This window comes from Mytilus galloprovincialis, chromosome 10, assembly GCF_965363235.1.
Source record: "Mytilus galloprovincialis chromosome 10, xbMytGall1.hap1.1, whole genome shotgun sequence".
Lineage (NCBI taxonomy): Eukaryota > Metazoa > Mollusca > Bivalvia > Mytilida > Mytilidae > Mytilus > Mytilus galloprovincialis.
The window spans coordinates 6,478,527-6,495,567 of record NC_134847.1 but is presented as its reverse complement, the minus strand read 5'-3'; the positions used below and the strand labels follow the sequence as shown (position 1 = coordinate 6,495,567).

At 33.0% G+C, this 17,041-nt stretch overlaps 1 protein-coding gene and 1 long non-coding RNA gene across 6 annotated transcripts in view; one reads left to right on the top strand and one right to left on the bottom strand.

Annotated features, from left to right (window-relative positions):
• LOC143049739 (steroid 17-alpha-hydroxylase/17,20 lyase-like) overlaps nucleotides 1–17,041 on the bottom strand; it is a 109,606-nt gene that overhangs the window by 82,963 nt on the left and 9,602 nt on the right. For 3 of the 5 annotated variants that reach the window (XM_076223431.1, XM_076223434.1, XM_076223433.1), the window contains exons 2-7: nucleotides 10,565–10,713; nucleotides 9,786–9,863; nucleotides 8,142–8,240; nucleotides 7,277–7,370; nucleotides 4,885–5,040; nucleotides 3,376–3,587 (exon numbers count right to left, since the gene is read on the bottom strand). In XM_076223431.1, the coding sequence (XP_076079546.1) occupies nucleotides 3,376–3,587; nucleotides 4,885–5,040; nucleotides 7,277–7,370; nucleotides 8,142–8,240; nucleotides 9,786–9,863; nucleotides 10,565–10,712 (787 nt within the window). In that variant the 5' untranslated portion in view covers nucleotide 10,713. Of the gene's footprint in view, nucleotides 1–91; nucleotides 197–2,628; nucleotides 2,758–3,375; nucleotides 3,588–4,884; nucleotides 5,041–7,276; nucleotides 7,371–8,141; nucleotides 8,241–9,785; nucleotides 9,864–10,564; nucleotides 10,714–17,041 lie in introns of all 5 variants that reach the window. The other 2 variants (XM_076223432.1, XM_076223436.1) reach the window with 2 other exon arrangements.
• LOC143049736 (uncharacterized) lies at nucleotides 11,627–15,062 on the top strand. The gene is made up of 2 exons (XR_012970299.1): nucleotides 11,627–11,759; nucleotides 14,273–15,062. It is a non-coding gene; the product is annotated as an uncharacterized LOC143049736 (long non-coding RNA).

Genomic DNA, 17,041 nt, shown 5'->3' with positions numbered 1-17,041 from the left:
CAAATATGTTTCAGACAAGAAATACAACAGTTGTCCTCTAGAATACATGAAAAGCTTTTAAAGTGACAGGGCCAAACACTATGATACTCACCAACAACTCTGTCTATTTCTTCCTGAACTTTACGCTGGATATCTGGTAACCCAGCCATGTATCGTACAGCAAAGTACAACGTTACTCTTGATGTACCAATGCCAGCTATAAAAAAACACTTTGTAAATGATGAATTCAGTTTGTTCTTATGTTGTTTTAGATCAGACTTGAGTGTTTACGAAGTGTATAACTCCACCATATTAACTAGTTCCCTGTTCCAACTAATGCCCCTATAATCGATTGTTTGGCATGGGTTGTAACTAGAATTGTCAAGTGACGGGGTACCTCTTAAATGATACATAAGTGAAATGTTATATCTTAGGTAGTTGTGAAATTGACATTTTAGATAAAAAAAAAATCTTTTACTCAAGTAACAATATTCGATCCCTCTATTCATTTTTAAATGCGAAATAGACAAATTTTGAGGGATAAACAATATTTACTGTTTTTTTTGCAATTTTAGGGGCCAAAACATATCAAGTCAAACTTATACATGTTATAATTGTTTAATTTTTTCACAATTAATACAAGAAAATAAGAAGTTCTATCCACCATTTTCTACATAATGAAATGTCTGTCTCAAGCGATAAATATGACAGTTGTTTTTTATGCGTTTGATGTGATTGAGCTTTTGATTTTGCCATTTCATAAGGGACTTTCCCTTATGAATTTTACTTGGAGTTAGTTATTTTTGTTTTCAATTTGTTTCAAATGACATGAATGAAAGAATCACGTACAAACATACATTGAGGTTCTTTTTCAATAAATTTGATATGTTTCTTTGTCTGTTACACATGTTAGGTTCCTTAATCTGTTAGGTCGTGTTCACACCAAACGCCGTGTACAGTAAACATGTTTACTATTAGTTTAATGTAATGGACACTGGTTTCACATTAAATTTGTTCACATCTGTACACCTTGTTTAATCACCTGTACATAAGATTTGTTCACACTTGTAAACTATATGTCATTTAAATGTTCATTATACGTAGAACTGCATTCAAAGTTTTCGGACAATTTTTCTAGCAGTAACGGTACGACCATTTGACTTCAAAAGGGGGGATGGAAATATTCCGATCTCAAATTTGATAAAAAAAAAAATCTGGTCATTCAGATGATAAAAAAAAATTTCAATCAAGAGTTTCCCCATACATTATAGTGTTAAATATTGGGAAAAAAAGTATTTGATCACCAGCATCGAAAAAACCCAAACGGAATAAAAACGTACGCGCGGATAAAAATCTGACGCAGATAAAAAAAAAACCTCCCCCTTTTTTTAAGTTAAATGGTTGCTACTTTATGAAAGCCATTTTTATAATTTGCAGTAGTTTGAATATACTAGAGATGTCTCGATTACGCATTAGAAAACGTTAGCTGTAGCAGCGTGCTTACAGCCGAAAAAAAAGGATTGATATATTTGTTTCAAATGGTATTTCTTCTCCAAGGAGTATTTGGTAAAGGAATAGGGTAACGTTGTTTTTTTTAACGGATCTGAAATACTAGACAAAGATATCATTTACCTCACACTCTTTATAAGTCATGCATTTATGTGTGAATCGTTGTTTGAGTAAAGACCAGTGGCAAATATTTCTGTGTACGCCAAGTCGATTCGTCAAGACCTTTTGAGGGGAAGGGAGGCGTGGGCTATAGATTTTTTTCAGGACAAATTTTGGTCGTAATAAATTTTAGCATTATATATAATGGCAGCTGAGGGTGAAACAAACAAAAATTTTTTCACGGCCAAAAACTGCAAATTTTTTTTTTCAAAACAAAATCCATAGCCCACCACCCCCCACCCCCTGCCTTTATGTTTTATACTCAACTATAATAGCCCCCCCCCCCGAAAATCAATTGGTTGCTGCCTTATGGGTTCGGCAATGATGCTGCCTGAGGATGCTGCTTTGAGTCTTGATCAGGGGTTAATAAAGTACGTTAATTTTACCAAAAAAAAACCTTTAAAATTTAGACAACAATTTCTGTAAAGAACTGTACTAATTTTTTTCAAAAATATCAATTTTACTAAAAAAATGGTTTCCTCCTTAAATGTATACAGGGTAAAACTAATGTTCTAAATGCCTTGTTTTGTGTACACTTAACCCACACAAGGCCTACATTGACTATCGACTGTGTGTAGATAAAACATGATTTAAACTACATGTAAACATTGAGTTTTATCAATGGGAACGCAATTGTGTTTAGTTTACGTGTGAGTTACACTAACACAACACCGAATTTAGGTCAATGTGAACACGGCCTTAATCTTGCAATGAATTGTGAGTTTTTGGTCCCTGTTGTGACATTTAGGTGATCAACAACAATAAGAGCATTATTGTTTTGCTTTTTGTCTAAGTGAGTGCAAGGTTTTTATGTAAGAATTTAATGTTAAAGGTTATCATAGTATATTCGTTCTTTTGCAAAAGAGGGGCGAAAGTTACCAGAGGGACAGTCAAACTCATAGATCGAAAATAAACTGACAATTCCATAAATAAAAATGAAAACATATGTGATCTTAATGTGCCACATATTTGTGAACTCACCGTTAAATATATCCATTAGCGTTTGTCTTAGATGTGTGTTTGTTAACTGAGACAACACTTCATCTTTCTCTTCTTGTTCTGCTTCTTTTCTTGCTAGTAACAAGGAATCAGTAAAATCTCTTATTTTGTCTGAAATCATTAATGCGAATATTACTTGTTAAATAAACAATACATTGTAACAATTGTTTGCAGTCAAGATTTTTACAGATCTTTTGAGAGAAAATCTAATAATTACGATATATTTGTTAGTTGCACAATTTTAACCTTTATTTATGTTCTAGTAATATAAACTTCCATCGCATACAGTCATATATAAGATAAAGCTGTGAAGAACAGTTCAATGGGAATCCATATAAAACATTATGCATAAATAGTTATCAAAGGTATCAGACTTATAAATCAATACGCCAGTCGCGCTTTTCGTCTAAGACTTATCAGTGACGCTCAGATCAAAATAGTAATAGAGCCAAACAAGTACAAAGTTGAAGAGCATTTATGACCCAAAATTCCAAAAAAGTGTGCCACATACGTCTAAGGTTATGCCTGGAATAGTATTTCGAATAAAAAAAAGTAAAATCACAAAAATACTGAACTTAGAGGAAAATCAATTCGGAAAGTCCATAATCTTTTGCTAACTGTAAATTTATAAAAATTACCATATAATTGATATTCATGACAACACCAAAGTCATAACAACTTATCTTAAGCAAAGGGCATTGTGTAAACATACAAAGCTTGTTGACATACCAGAGTTAAATGTTTTATCGTGTTCGTTGAATTTCTTTGTGACTATAGAAACAAGTTCATCCGCCAATTTGGTAACCGTTCTGTACTTGTTTGTTGTCCATATCTTATACATAATTGGGAACATGTCTTCAACGAAACCTTTCCCTGTCATTTCTGTCAATTCATGGTCAATTTTCATAAATGTCACAAATTCAGGATCATCTAGGTCAACACTAAAAGAAGAAAAAAAGATGTTCTACAACCTTACTGGATAATTCGCACTTTTCTAGATCATTTTGTTTTTTATGAATTAGCTAAAGTAACACTTTAGTCAGCAACTTTCATACAAGGCTAAAATAGATATGCATTATAAAGGCTTACATCAAATTACAATTATACACATTTCAGGTTTAAATAGATCTGTTTTTGTCAACATAAAAATGTTAAGATTCTTTAAATCTGCGGTGAACTGAATTAGTAGGGTTCGTGATTCTTTTCTCTTTTTGTTTCTGTTAAAAATTGTTATTTGTTTACTGTTGTTTGCTTTTTGTCTGTTTGTCTTTTTCATTTGGAAATTGCATTGCCAGTTTATTTTCGACTTATGAGTTCGAATTTCCCTTTGATATCCTTGGCCTCTATCTTTACCTAATGAAGACCGCCTAACTCACATACGCTAAGAATTAAAAAAATGCGTTAAACAACAGGTTTTATAAAAGTTGTGTAAATATATGTAGGCAGTTATTACTCCTCAAATATTTGAATTAAAGACCTATAGAAAACATGAGAAGATGACATCAATACAAAGCGGAGTAAACCGATAGGGGCGTGTATTTTTTTTTTATCAGTAAAACGTTCTTATACCAATGCAATAAAACTCTTTCTTTGTTGCTAAACGGAGCTTCCGTAACAGATGACAGCACATAACCACTACAATGTGGATTTAATTCAAACTCAAATCATTTGTGAGTAAAAGCAAAAATTAACTTGCCTTATAACAATGGTTATTAATTTGGTCTCTTGTCTTATTGGCAATCATACTACATCTTTTTTCTTTATATTTATCAAGTATGTACCTTTTTAGGGTTTTCTTTCTTTTGTTTGTACTTGTATGTTATTTCTCCATTATATATATTCAAATGTAACACCTGAAATTTTCCTTTTTCAAATCTTATTTTAATCTGAAGGACGCATGCAGCCTACACTTGTCTTTTTACCATGTTTACATCTGACGCAAAATATCTACTTGATTGCTTATTGTTCGGATTCCAAAGATGAAAACAATGTTTTGCAGATTTTTTGTTGTTGTTTTTTTAATTCAAAATAATATAATTTTATATTTTAATTGTTTTTCAAATTGCATTTAGATAACTGTAAGCTTGGGTCCAGTGAGCGTTGTTATGTCTATTTCAATTACTGACAGAAATGTTTTTAATGCGAGCTTAAACGTCCATGCATTTATCTTTTCCAATTATAGTATTGACCTGAAAGGTGTAAGCTAACAAATTCCACTCATATCCATTTATTGCTTACCTTTTCCCAAAACACACAGCATTAAGAATATTGAACACCATTAGATCTATGTAATTTTCTGGATTAAATGCTCCGGTTTCTTTTGCCATTAAGGGCAAGCATTTATTCATTGACTCATGAAGAACTGCTGCGAAATGATTTCCAATCATATATTGCCTACAATAAAGGTTTCTGATTTTATTTTAATGATAATCATTTCACTTCACTTTTCAATTATCAACAGTAATACTTGTAATGTTTTCACGTGTTTTGAAGCGAGTCGGGTACAACATATTTGCAAATGTAGTTTTGTTTTGTAGTTATCTTACTTAATGTATAGCATGACGGATATTATTAGTTACATAGTGTGCTAGTGACCTAATATGATATATACAGGGTCAGTAAATTCCATATAGGGTGAGAGCGAAGCGAAGTTCCTTTTCAAACATTTTGAAAGCCTAAGACTATACAATGTCAGCTTTAGATTGTCTGTTAATTCATCCTCACCTTTTGTATTGTATAGTCTTAGGCTTTCAAAATGTTTGAAAAGGAACAACTGAGACTTCCGTGTATATCAATGATTCAAGCGTTTCATATATCTATTATTTTTATGCACGGTTATATTTTTTACCATGACCTTATACGCCGATATAAATAGTTTCCTTTATTATTGATGATTAGACGTATTACTAGAATTTCACTTGACTGGATTGAGTTTAAGAATTTCGTTCATTCAAGACCAGTCCGTCTGTAGACAGGAGTTTTGGGATATTAAGCTCTACAATGAAGTGTCCAGTTATTCGTCCCATATCATACACTCAATTCTTTTGTATATGCGTTTTGTGACACTGATTAGTGATTATAATTCAATAATAGTTATAACAGCAATCATCCTTATCACACACATCTTCAAACGGACTGTCCTTATGCAAATTAAAACATAAGCTCCGCCCGATCAGTTGAAATAACATTGGTAATATACAAGTATATAAAGAAAAACAATTGGCAATTGGAGAGTATGTGGGTGGGACAGCATGAATTAATCACGAACAGACCGGTTTCCGTGTCTATTTTATGGTAAATAACGGCAACAGCTGTTCGAGATGCATAGAATTATTCAGAATGCTGTATATGACTTAGTCTAGTGTGGTGAACATAGAGTCAACACAACTAATGCAGATAATTTCTGAGCTTGTCCTTATACCCATATGTTTGCTGTTTGAAATGCTTGAAGTTTAGAGGGATTTTGAACCTTACTCTCTGTGATTCATAAAAGTACATAGATTTAGAAAGACAAATAAAAACATAATACAACAATTCTATGATCATAAATCATAATCACAAAATGGTCTTGACAATGGACACTTAACTATGGATTTCACCACGTAAAAAAAAATCCACAGGTGCTTTCAATAAAAATAAATTAAACCTGCTGATTTTTAATTTAGACGATAAGAAGACGGATAAAATGTCATAACTATCCTGTAAAAACTGCTATTTGTGCAAGTCAAATTGGAACCTTACCCCCAGAAAGCTCCTAGATCATCAAGGGTTTTGATGGGGTTCTTGTTGTTCAGTCTTTAGTAGACTGTTGTTTTTTCTTTCTCCATTCCTTTTTTCCTCTTCATTATCAGTTTATCTTTGACTTATGAATTTGAAATCCCTTTACTGCCACTTTTATACCAGAATGTTAGACTTAATTATACACATTTCTTCCATTGCGGTCTATTTGTTTATGAAAGCAATTGCTATTCCAAATTTCATAAAAAAAATATTTTTATACATATAAAGGTTATGAAATATTGCTTATTCCGTGAACCAATTCATTTTACATTGAACTATAATTAAGATACTATCTTTAAGACAGGGAACATAAAACAACTACTAGAAGTTGACAAAGAAGAATAAATCAAACTTAATGTTCTCCAATTTATTTATATTGTAGTCCTGTGTTGTCATTTTGATGTTATATTTCACATGGCCATAAAAGTGCGAGGTTTGGCATGCCACAAAACCAGGTTCAACCCACCATTTTTTCCTTTAAAAATGCCCTGTACCAAGTCAGGAATATGGTCATTGTTATATTATAGTTCGTTTCTGTGTGTATTACATTATAACGTTGTGTCGTTTGTTTTCTCTTATTTTTGAGTGTAAATTCACATTGCGATAAGACGTGTCACGGTACTTGTCTATCCCAAATTCATGTATTTGGTTTTGATGTTATATATATATGTTATATTTGTTATTCTCGTGGGATTTTGTCTATATGTGTTACATTTTAGTGTTATGTCGTTGTTCTCCTCTTATATTTAATGCGTTTCCCTCGGTTTTAGTTTGTTATCCCGATTTTGTTTTTTGTCCATGGATTTATGAGTTTTGAACAGCGGTATACTACTGTTGCCTTTATTTATACCTTAATGCCTTTCCCGCAATTTTTCTGTGCAGTTTCCATGTTGGTGTATAATTCGCAAAAGCAATATTTTTACCTCCCTCGGTGAACCGATCAACTTCAATGTAAAATGTTTGATTTATACAAAATGAATATTTATTTCACAATACATTATATAGTTGCATCTTTAATTGATTCCGACAAAGTGAAAAATTATTACTTTTATAAAAAAAATGAAACTGTAAAATACTAACGTTTAAAAAAATGCGTAACTCGCTTGTCAATTCTTATCTTACACATTAATAATATAATCATTTATTTTCATGGTTATGAATTTTCGTTGATTCAGTAAACATGGAATTTTCGTTATTATATAATTTCGTGGTTTTGCCAAGTCTGCAAACAAGCCTATAGAAAATTTGTATTTCATTGAACGTTTAAATTCTTGGTTCACCTTTATCCACGAAAATCATTAAAACTGACAAAAAGTGACATCCCACGAAAAATAATGTATCAACATTAAGCAATTTCCGATTAGCGATTGTTATTCTAATTTAGCTTTTTTAAGGAATAAGGTAGCATAAACTATCATTGGAAAATTAAATAGCTTTTAGGTTTTTGTATTACTTTTGTGAAGTAAATAAATTATTCAGTGTTCACATTTATTATTAATCATTTCTCTGCAACTTCGTGTTATGAAAAGATGATAAATATTTTTCAAATCCATAAAGTTTGATATACATACACAAAGATTGACTAAAACGCTAGCAGAAAACAACTTTGAATTATAAATAATATTTTAATGTTTCACACAATTATGCTTCTTTTAAATGAATGACATCGTAAATAAAAAAGTAAATGCATATATCAGTATCAAGTATTCTCATACCTGAATGAAAAAATGGTCTGTTGGCAAAATCAGCTTTTCTTTTGACCAATGCTTCTGTGACGCTGTTGATATCGTTTAAAACAACCATCTGATAAGGTCCTGTAAATAAATCAAGGTTCTGTACATAAATGTGTGCTGCCACATGTGGAGCAGGATCTACTTACCCTTCCGGAGCACCTGAGATCACCCCTAGTTTTTGGTGGGGTTCGTGTAGTTTATTCTTTAGTTTTCTGTGTTTTGTCATGTGTACCATTGTTTGTCTGTATGTCCTTTTCATTTTTAGCCATGGCGTTGACAGTTTATTTTCGATTTATGATTTGACTGTCCCTCTGGTATCTTTCGTCCCTCTTTCATAAAAATTTCGTCGTGACAGATTATGCAAGGGGAAGAAAAAGCAGAGCATTTACGCAAATTGTACAGAGAGACGTCTGTCGTGATTGCCAGAAATACAATGTATATTGGGAACAAAGTAAAACAGGTAAACAACCACCACAAATATATCAAACAATTATTGACATACCTAAAACATAGGTAAAACTGGAAAAAATCGGAATGACATCAATACTTGGTTAGAGACTATAACACTCGTATTTAGAAGAATGGAGGTATGCAAAAGTAGGCAAGTTTTCAAGAATGTTGCGAGATAGATGACAGAGAACTATCGGGCAATTACTTGGTAGTGTATGGTTAATATTAGGTTGAGTATGGTTCAGACTTTTCGAGCATGGTTTAGGCTTGGTCGATAATGGTTGAATCGTAAACGAGAATAGCTCAGACACTTATAAAATGGTTGAGTACTTGTCGAGAAAAAGTCGAGTAAAGGTAAAGTGCACGTTCGCACTGTTAATATTAATAAGATGTGGTATGACTGGCAAAGAGACTATTTTCCAACCGAGTTTCAATGTTTAAAACGTTAACAATTATAGGTCAAAGTATGGTTAAGTAGGTTAGGTATGGTTTATACTACAGTGATGCCGAGTTATATATTGTTATATATTGATTTCAAACCAATTCAGTTTGGTCGATTAAAAATGAGTACAGTCCAGTATAGATTTAGACAATTCCATACTTTACTTTACTTTTACAATTTGTGATTTGGAATGAGAGTTGACCCATACCACGTCCTCTTATATCTATTTAATTGATTGTTAGCGATATAGAGATACACTAAATAAAGTATGCATTAAAAGTTAAATCACTGTCCAAAGCGAGAGCTGGACGCTCACAAATATAGTTAATCCTACCATATGCTATAATTTCATAGAAAGGAGACTGTCATTCAGTGGTTGTCGTTGATTGTGTTTGTCACATCGTATTTCGTTTTTTATGCTTGTAAAAAAACATGTCTTTTGTCAATTTGTGTTAATGGTCTCATATATAGTTTGTCATAGTGAGGTCATATAGCTGTATTTATGGTATGGTTATTGATCATTGCTGAAGACCTTATGGGGATATACTTTTGCCTTTACCCACGTCTTTTGGGCTATGTGGATAATAGTTTCATGTCAATAATATCAAATCTCTATGTTTTATACGAATTCCAATTGTTCTATCTGAACAGCTGCTTCACAAATTACAGTGACTTCAGCCTTGAATTCCAAGTCGTGATATAACTGAAATGCCAATATACTATAGATTACGTACCAAGACTAACAGTGAAGACTGGTCCATATTTCTTTGTATATTTTTCAAATACTTCATGCAGAAATGTAGCTTGGGCAGCTGGAATTAATCAAAATCATACAATTAATTTCTGTTATAAATATACTGGCTAAACAAATGCCTGAGCAAAGATTTAGTTACAGACACATCTTCTGATTGATAGTGAATATCATATGAGTTTTTCTGCTTCAAAATTACATCCGTATCAACCCAAGACGACAATATAATCCAAAGAGCTCTGTTTTTAACTTATAATTATGAGGCAAATATATTACCTTCATAACTTCCAATAAGAGGCCAGCAAGATGGCAAGATGATATTACCTTCATAACTTCCATTCAGAGGCCAGAAAGATGATATTACCTTCATAACTTCCGATCAAAGGATAGCAAGATGATGTTCCCTTCATAACCTCCAGTCAGAGGCCAGCAAGATGATATTACCTTCATAACTTCCAGTCAGAGGCCAGCATGAGGATATTACCTTCATAACTCCCGATAAAAAGCTAGCATGATGATATTACCTTCATAACCTCCAGGCAGAGGCCAGGAAGATTAACTAATTAACTTATAATTATGAGGCAAATATATTACCTTCAGAACTTCCAATCAGAGGCCAGCAAGATGGCAAGATGATGTTACCTTCATAACTTCCAGTCAGAGGCCAGCAAGATGATATTACCTTCATAACTCCCGATCAAAGGCTATCAAGATGATATTACCTTCATAACCTCCAGGCAGAGGCCAGCAAGATGCTATTACCTTCATAACTTCCAATCAAAGGCCAGCAAAATGGTCCTGGAGGAAGATTATATTTCCATCTTTGTCTGAGTTTGTATACAACAAGTAAAACTAGTAATCCAATTAGAACTGTTTGGACATTTAAAGTTGATAAAACTGAATACAACATTCTGAAAATATAAAAATGCAAAAACAGAGATTATGATAATGATCAAAAAGGGACGAACGATACCAGAGGGACAGTCAACCTCATATTATAAAATAGAAAATAAACTGGCAACCCCATGGTTAAAAATAAAAAGACAAACAGACAAATAAAAGTGCAGAAGACACTTTTAAAATAGAAAATTAAAGACTTAGCAACACGAAATACATGCGGAATTTATTTTGCACATTCTTCATATGTTTTTTTAAGAATTCATTCTATTTTTTGTAGGTTTATTGTTTTGTCTCTTTTTGAATATTACGAGGGTAGAGAGGTGGTTGGAGGGGTCCTGATCCCGAAATCCCGGGCTAAAAAACATCAGATCCCGCAATCCCGGGCATAAAATCACTAAATCCCGAGGTCCCGAAAATCGAAAAAAAGAATTCCCGGATCCCGAAAGGTTCAATCCCGAAATCCCGAGCTTAAAAACACCCGATCCCGGAGTCCCGATAAAGGTCCTATCCCCCCTCAGGGTATGTTGAGGCATTTTTTTCAGGGGCAAATAACTCTTGTGATGCTCATGAATCAACTTCCGAAGCAAGGTTGTCGGCTCTCCGGACATTCCCGAAGTCCTGCGTTTAACGATTGCCGAGTTTATGAGCTTCGGTCCTTGCTTGGAAGTTGGCTCATGAATATTAATGAGTAACGTTGCGTCTCCATAGTGACGACGCTGTCCGCTTCATTTCTCTGGTCGTCAATCGCTCTTGTATTTTGATCTTTTTATTGATAAACTATGCAGAATTAGATAAATAATGATAATTTATTGAAAATAAAAATAAAATGTCACATTATTTTACAAGCCATAACTTGTATTGTATGAAAATCCTACTTGTCGATCTCGCAACGGAGGCGTGGCTTGTTTTCCTTATTTGGAAAACCGATTCAACAGGAAGCTTGAAACCCACATGTTTTGAACGGACGGAATGTTTTTGTTGCAAGAGGCGAATAATGGCCCATGTACCCAAGGATTTCAGCTTACAAGCCGAATTGTACGCCATAAATTGACTATGAGTAAGTATTCTGTCGTCTTTTTGCTGTTTTCTGTAGCCGACTATCTTCATTTTGACAAAAATCTACCCTTGAAGTTGAAATTCTCCCCCTTTTTTTCATCTGTTTTAGAAATTATCCCTGAACCAAGGAATTGCATAGTGTACTATGCCTGAACTGTCTTAGTTGCAAGTCCTTTCGTGGTCCACAGTGTTTATGTGCCATTTAGGTGAAGTTTTAGAATACCCATGAGCTGTCCAGGAAGTTTGTAGTTTCACTTGTTGATGTAAAAAAAAACTTGAGGTCTACCGTCTAGTCTATTCCATGGTTGGCCAGCTGACAGTCAATCTGTTTGAATTCATGAATCATGGATATAATTTGTTTTGAGAGCGAGTGATATAAGAACATGAGATTGGCAATTATAATAACAAGTTGCTGGTCTAAAAAAATTTAATCTGTAGTAAGACACTAGACTAAATTTTCAACAAAGACCCCACCTCAATATTATCAATAGGAACTGTAGTGAGCACCTTTAATATCACAGAGTTTATAACTTTGCAGACAGTGTGTAGGCAAGACACTGCCAGATGTTCTAAAGTTAGCTATGTCATGTATGTACATGTACAAACTACACTTTCCTCAATTTCAAAGCTGCATCATGAATGCAAGATCAATATTTTTACGTTCTAAAACAACAAAAATTCTAGATTTTTATTCACATGAAGACTTGAAAGACTTAAGTGTAACTGTATACCGATTGATGTTTTATTCTTAGGCTGCCGCAGGCCAGATTCTTATTTTCTAAATAAAATTTTGCATACTACATATATACTAATTTGTCTGTAGTGTACAAGCAAATGTAGTACTTACTGAATAGAAATTCTGACAGACCAAAATGAAGCTTTAAAAAACCTGGGCTATTTGTCCTGTACCTAAGTGTAAATCTTATATATACAATATATACCCTTATTTTATTCTGTATGCTTAATGTTTAAGTTCTTTAATATGTATATGAACAAAAGGAGATGTAGGGCATACCCGTAGCCAGGGGGGTTCAGACGACCCCCCATGTGAAAACATATAAGCACTGTTAAAGTCAATGTTCTATTCAAATTGTGACTGTTAAAAATTTTTTGTACAGAAAAAAAAAAACCATAGCCCCCCCCCCCTCCAGAAAATCAAATGGTTGCTGCCTAACACTTGTTTTCAAATCACTCTCTTACCTGTATTTATTGTTTAAAACCTATAATATAAAGCACCCGACCACACTGTATAAATATCTTGTGTAATTTTTTTTATTAATAATTAATTATAAACCTATATATTCCAAGTGGGAGTACTCCGATATAAATATATAACAGGAAAAAATGCCTGTACATTGGTTTCCTTCCCCTTACTTACAAAATATTTTCGTTGTCAGAACTTCTAAAAAAACAGTTGGCTTCAATTGCAAATATATTGTATGCCGGCAGAACAAAACAACCCATACTCGCTGCATGTTTGTGTACCCGTCATGATTGATTTGGGGGCCTGTCGTTCAATAGTTTGTTAATGTGGTTCATAGCCTGTTATTTCTAAGTTTGTATATATATTAGATTGTTGGTTTTCCTGTTTGAATTGTGTACACTAGTTATGTTGGGGTCCCTTATGCCCTTATAGCTTGCTGTTTAGTCTGGGTCATAGCCCTAGCCTGTGTAAAAGGCTGATAAATGACTTGAATTTGGTATTATCAGGTTTGGAAGAACCCTTCTTCAAGTAAGGGGTTATTTTACTGTTATCATGGTTATAGAAAAGAAAAATAGAATAAACCAAGGATTTGTATAGTGCTACTATACAAATCCTTGGAAAGCTTAGAATTTTTTACTTAAAACGAGGAAAACTACATCATATTTGAAACAACTTTTCTAAAAGAGGGGTCTTCACTTTCTGAATAATATAAAAGTAAATGATATGCGTGGTTGATTAAAGTCCAGAAATATTACAAAATTTGAAGACATGTTTTGACCATTTAATACCAGATAGCTATATAGTTCTTCAGAAAATACATGAAATATGAGGCGTTTTGTACTAAAAAGTGTTTTTTTTTACAAACAATATATACTAACTTATATGACCCTCATAAAAGGGATATTCTATAACATTGTGGGGTGGTTCCCAACCTGATTATGACGTTGATGGAGATTTGTCTCTTTGGCACACATACACACAAAAAAATTATACCACATCTAATTATTCAATTATTTCTTGGTGTACAGGGGAAAAACACTTCATAAATTAAAGAAATGTCAGGGTACAAACTTGTGATAAATCGAGCTTTAATATCATGAATATTGTCAAAATCTAATATTTTATGTTTACAAAAAAAAATAATAAACGTTCGCCTTTATTTTTCATGCTTCATCTAAAAAAATTGCAAATTAAATATTTTTTAATCGCTCGCCCCAATTTTTGGAGTCCAAAAATCAGTAAAACAAGAAATTACTAGATGTTTTTTTTTTCTGTACACAATTGTCAATTGTTACTTTTTTTTATTACAGGTTCAAGATGACAATGATGAGAACAAACGTGCAAAAGATAAGCCTTACATGTACATTGCAATACGTGACTGCAGGATGTATGAACAGAAAACATGGACTGAACAATGTGTTCAGGGCAACATAACTTTTTGAAATGGAATAAAGATAACTTTCCAACCAGACGTTCCACAGTGTGATCATGGTGATGTCAAACAGCATGTTAAAAATGATTAAAAACAATATAGTAAGACCCAGCTTAAAGGTGAAAGGAGGATCCAGTTTTTGACACCCACTTTTCCTAGCCTGTTTTTTCTGGACAGAAAGAAAACCCTCCATTTAAATAGAATGCAGAAAGTGACTGTTAAATTGTAAAATTAACGGAACCTACAGATGGAAACATGTGTAAAGAAAAAACCTCACGTAATCTATAAAGTAATTCAACATCTTGTAGCAGCCTCGTAGAGATCGTTCCACAGCAGTTAAGGATGACCAAAGGTGAACAGTTCTAGTTTTCAACATGAACACAGACATGTCACACAGAGATTAATCTAAACAAGTACAATTTGATTAAAAAGAATTTGTGCTCATATACATGTACGTTGTACAATTTGTACCTGTATAGTGGAAAATTACATGTGCAATTTATTAAGAACAGAAGACCAACATAAAAGGGCTAAATGTTATAGATATCTGTAAATTTACATTATGTTCATAAGAACAGCAGTATCAACATTTGAACAGTAACATCATCTATTAATTTTTTGTCAAGCGTGTGTATCAAAACATTAATTTGATTAAATATTTCTATTTATGCACTGTACTGACACTACAATTTCATGAGTAATAAGACCAGTTTGATTTCAAATTTTTATGAAAGTTCTTGGATGTTTCATCATGTTCATCACAACTATTTATAGGTTACTGTACAGCTTTCAACAATGAGTAAAACTCTTTATCATTTGCATTTATACATACAATTACATTTGTACATGAGTTATGCTACCTTTAATACACAAATTAACAAATAATGACAGACAGCAACCAAAAAAGAACAACATAAGCTTTAGCTTAAGCATGTTGAGAGACTGGAACATAAAATGTGACATAGTAAATATAAAAAAGAAGATGTGGTATGATTGCCAATGAAACAATAGTCATGTGATCGTAAACATGTTTTTGAGAGTTTTTCTGTGACATTAACATATATCAGATTAAGAAAGGGCATTAAATATCATGTACATGTATGGGTACATACAAAATTAAGAAAATGTGGTTTCATTGCTAATGAGACAACTCTCCCAAAAAAGGGCAAGCAACTAAATGACGTAAAAGTAAAATACTAAAGGTCAGTGTTAGGCCTACAACTACGAGCAAATTTTATACAACATAGTCATTTAGCTGAAATGCTCGTCTTGAAAATTGTACTGCCTTTAACAATTGAGGGTGTTAAAGTACAAAATTCAATAAAAAGAAACAAGAAAAAAAATTCAACCTTGAGAAATCCTTAGAAAATTATGTAACCAGATGCTCCGCAGGGCGTAGCTTTATACGACCGCAGAGGTTGAACCCTGAACGGTTGGGGCAAGTATGGACACAACATTCAAGCTGGATTCAGCTCTAAATTTGGATTGTGATTAAATAGTTGACACAGCATAGGTTTCTGACACAGAATGAATGTGTTCTAATGAACTTGACACGAATGCCCCACTCGCACTATCATTTTCCATGTTCAGTGGACCGTGAAATTGGGGTAAAAACTCTAATTTGGCATTAAAATTAGAAAGATCATATCATAGGGGACATGTGTACTAAGTTTGAAGTCGATTGGACTTGAACTTCATCAAAAACTACCTTGACCAAAAACTTTAACCTGAAGCGGGACAGACGGACGGACGAACGGACGGACGAACGAACGGACAGACGGACGGACGGACGGACGCACAGACCAGAAAACATAATGCCCCTCTACTATCGTAGGTGGGGCATAAAAATGTTTGAAGAAATTTTCTTTTTTATTTATGAAATTTCAAATGAGAAAAATTGAACCCAATTTTTTTAATCACATCCCCCTTTCCCTTATTCCAAAACTAATCTCAATTAAAATTTCTAATGGAGTTTGCAACAATAACTACTCATTTAAATACATCATAAAATATTAAGATGTAAAAAAAACTGCTTGTTATCACTGAATGTTATTTATTATAATTTATCAGTTGGTAGTAAAAAGTGAATATACATTGTATATTGTATATAACAAAGATTTAAGTTGATTCTGGACAAAGAAAGATAACTCCAATTAAAAAAAAATCTTGCTATTGCACAATATTTTGCAATTAGATATTTCTTGCTTACTATTCTGGACAAAGAAAGATAACTCTAATTAAAAAAAAATTTGCTATTTCACAATATTGTGCAATTAGATATTTCTTGCCATTGCGCAATACTGTGCAATTGAAAAGACTTGCTATTGCACAATACTTAATATAATAATTTTAGATCCTGATTTGGACCAACTTGAAAACTGGGCCCATAATAAAAAATCTAAGTACATTTTTGGATTCAGCATATCAAAGAACCCCAAGATTTCAATTTTTGTTGAAATCAGACTAAGTTTAATTTTGGACCCTTTGGACTTTAGTGTAGACCAATTTGAAAACAGGACCAAAAATGAAGAATCTACATACACAGTTAGATTTGGTATATCAAAGAACCCCATTTATTCAATTTTTGATGAAATCAAACAAAGTTTAATTTTGGACCCCGATTTGGACCAACTTGAAAACTGGGCCA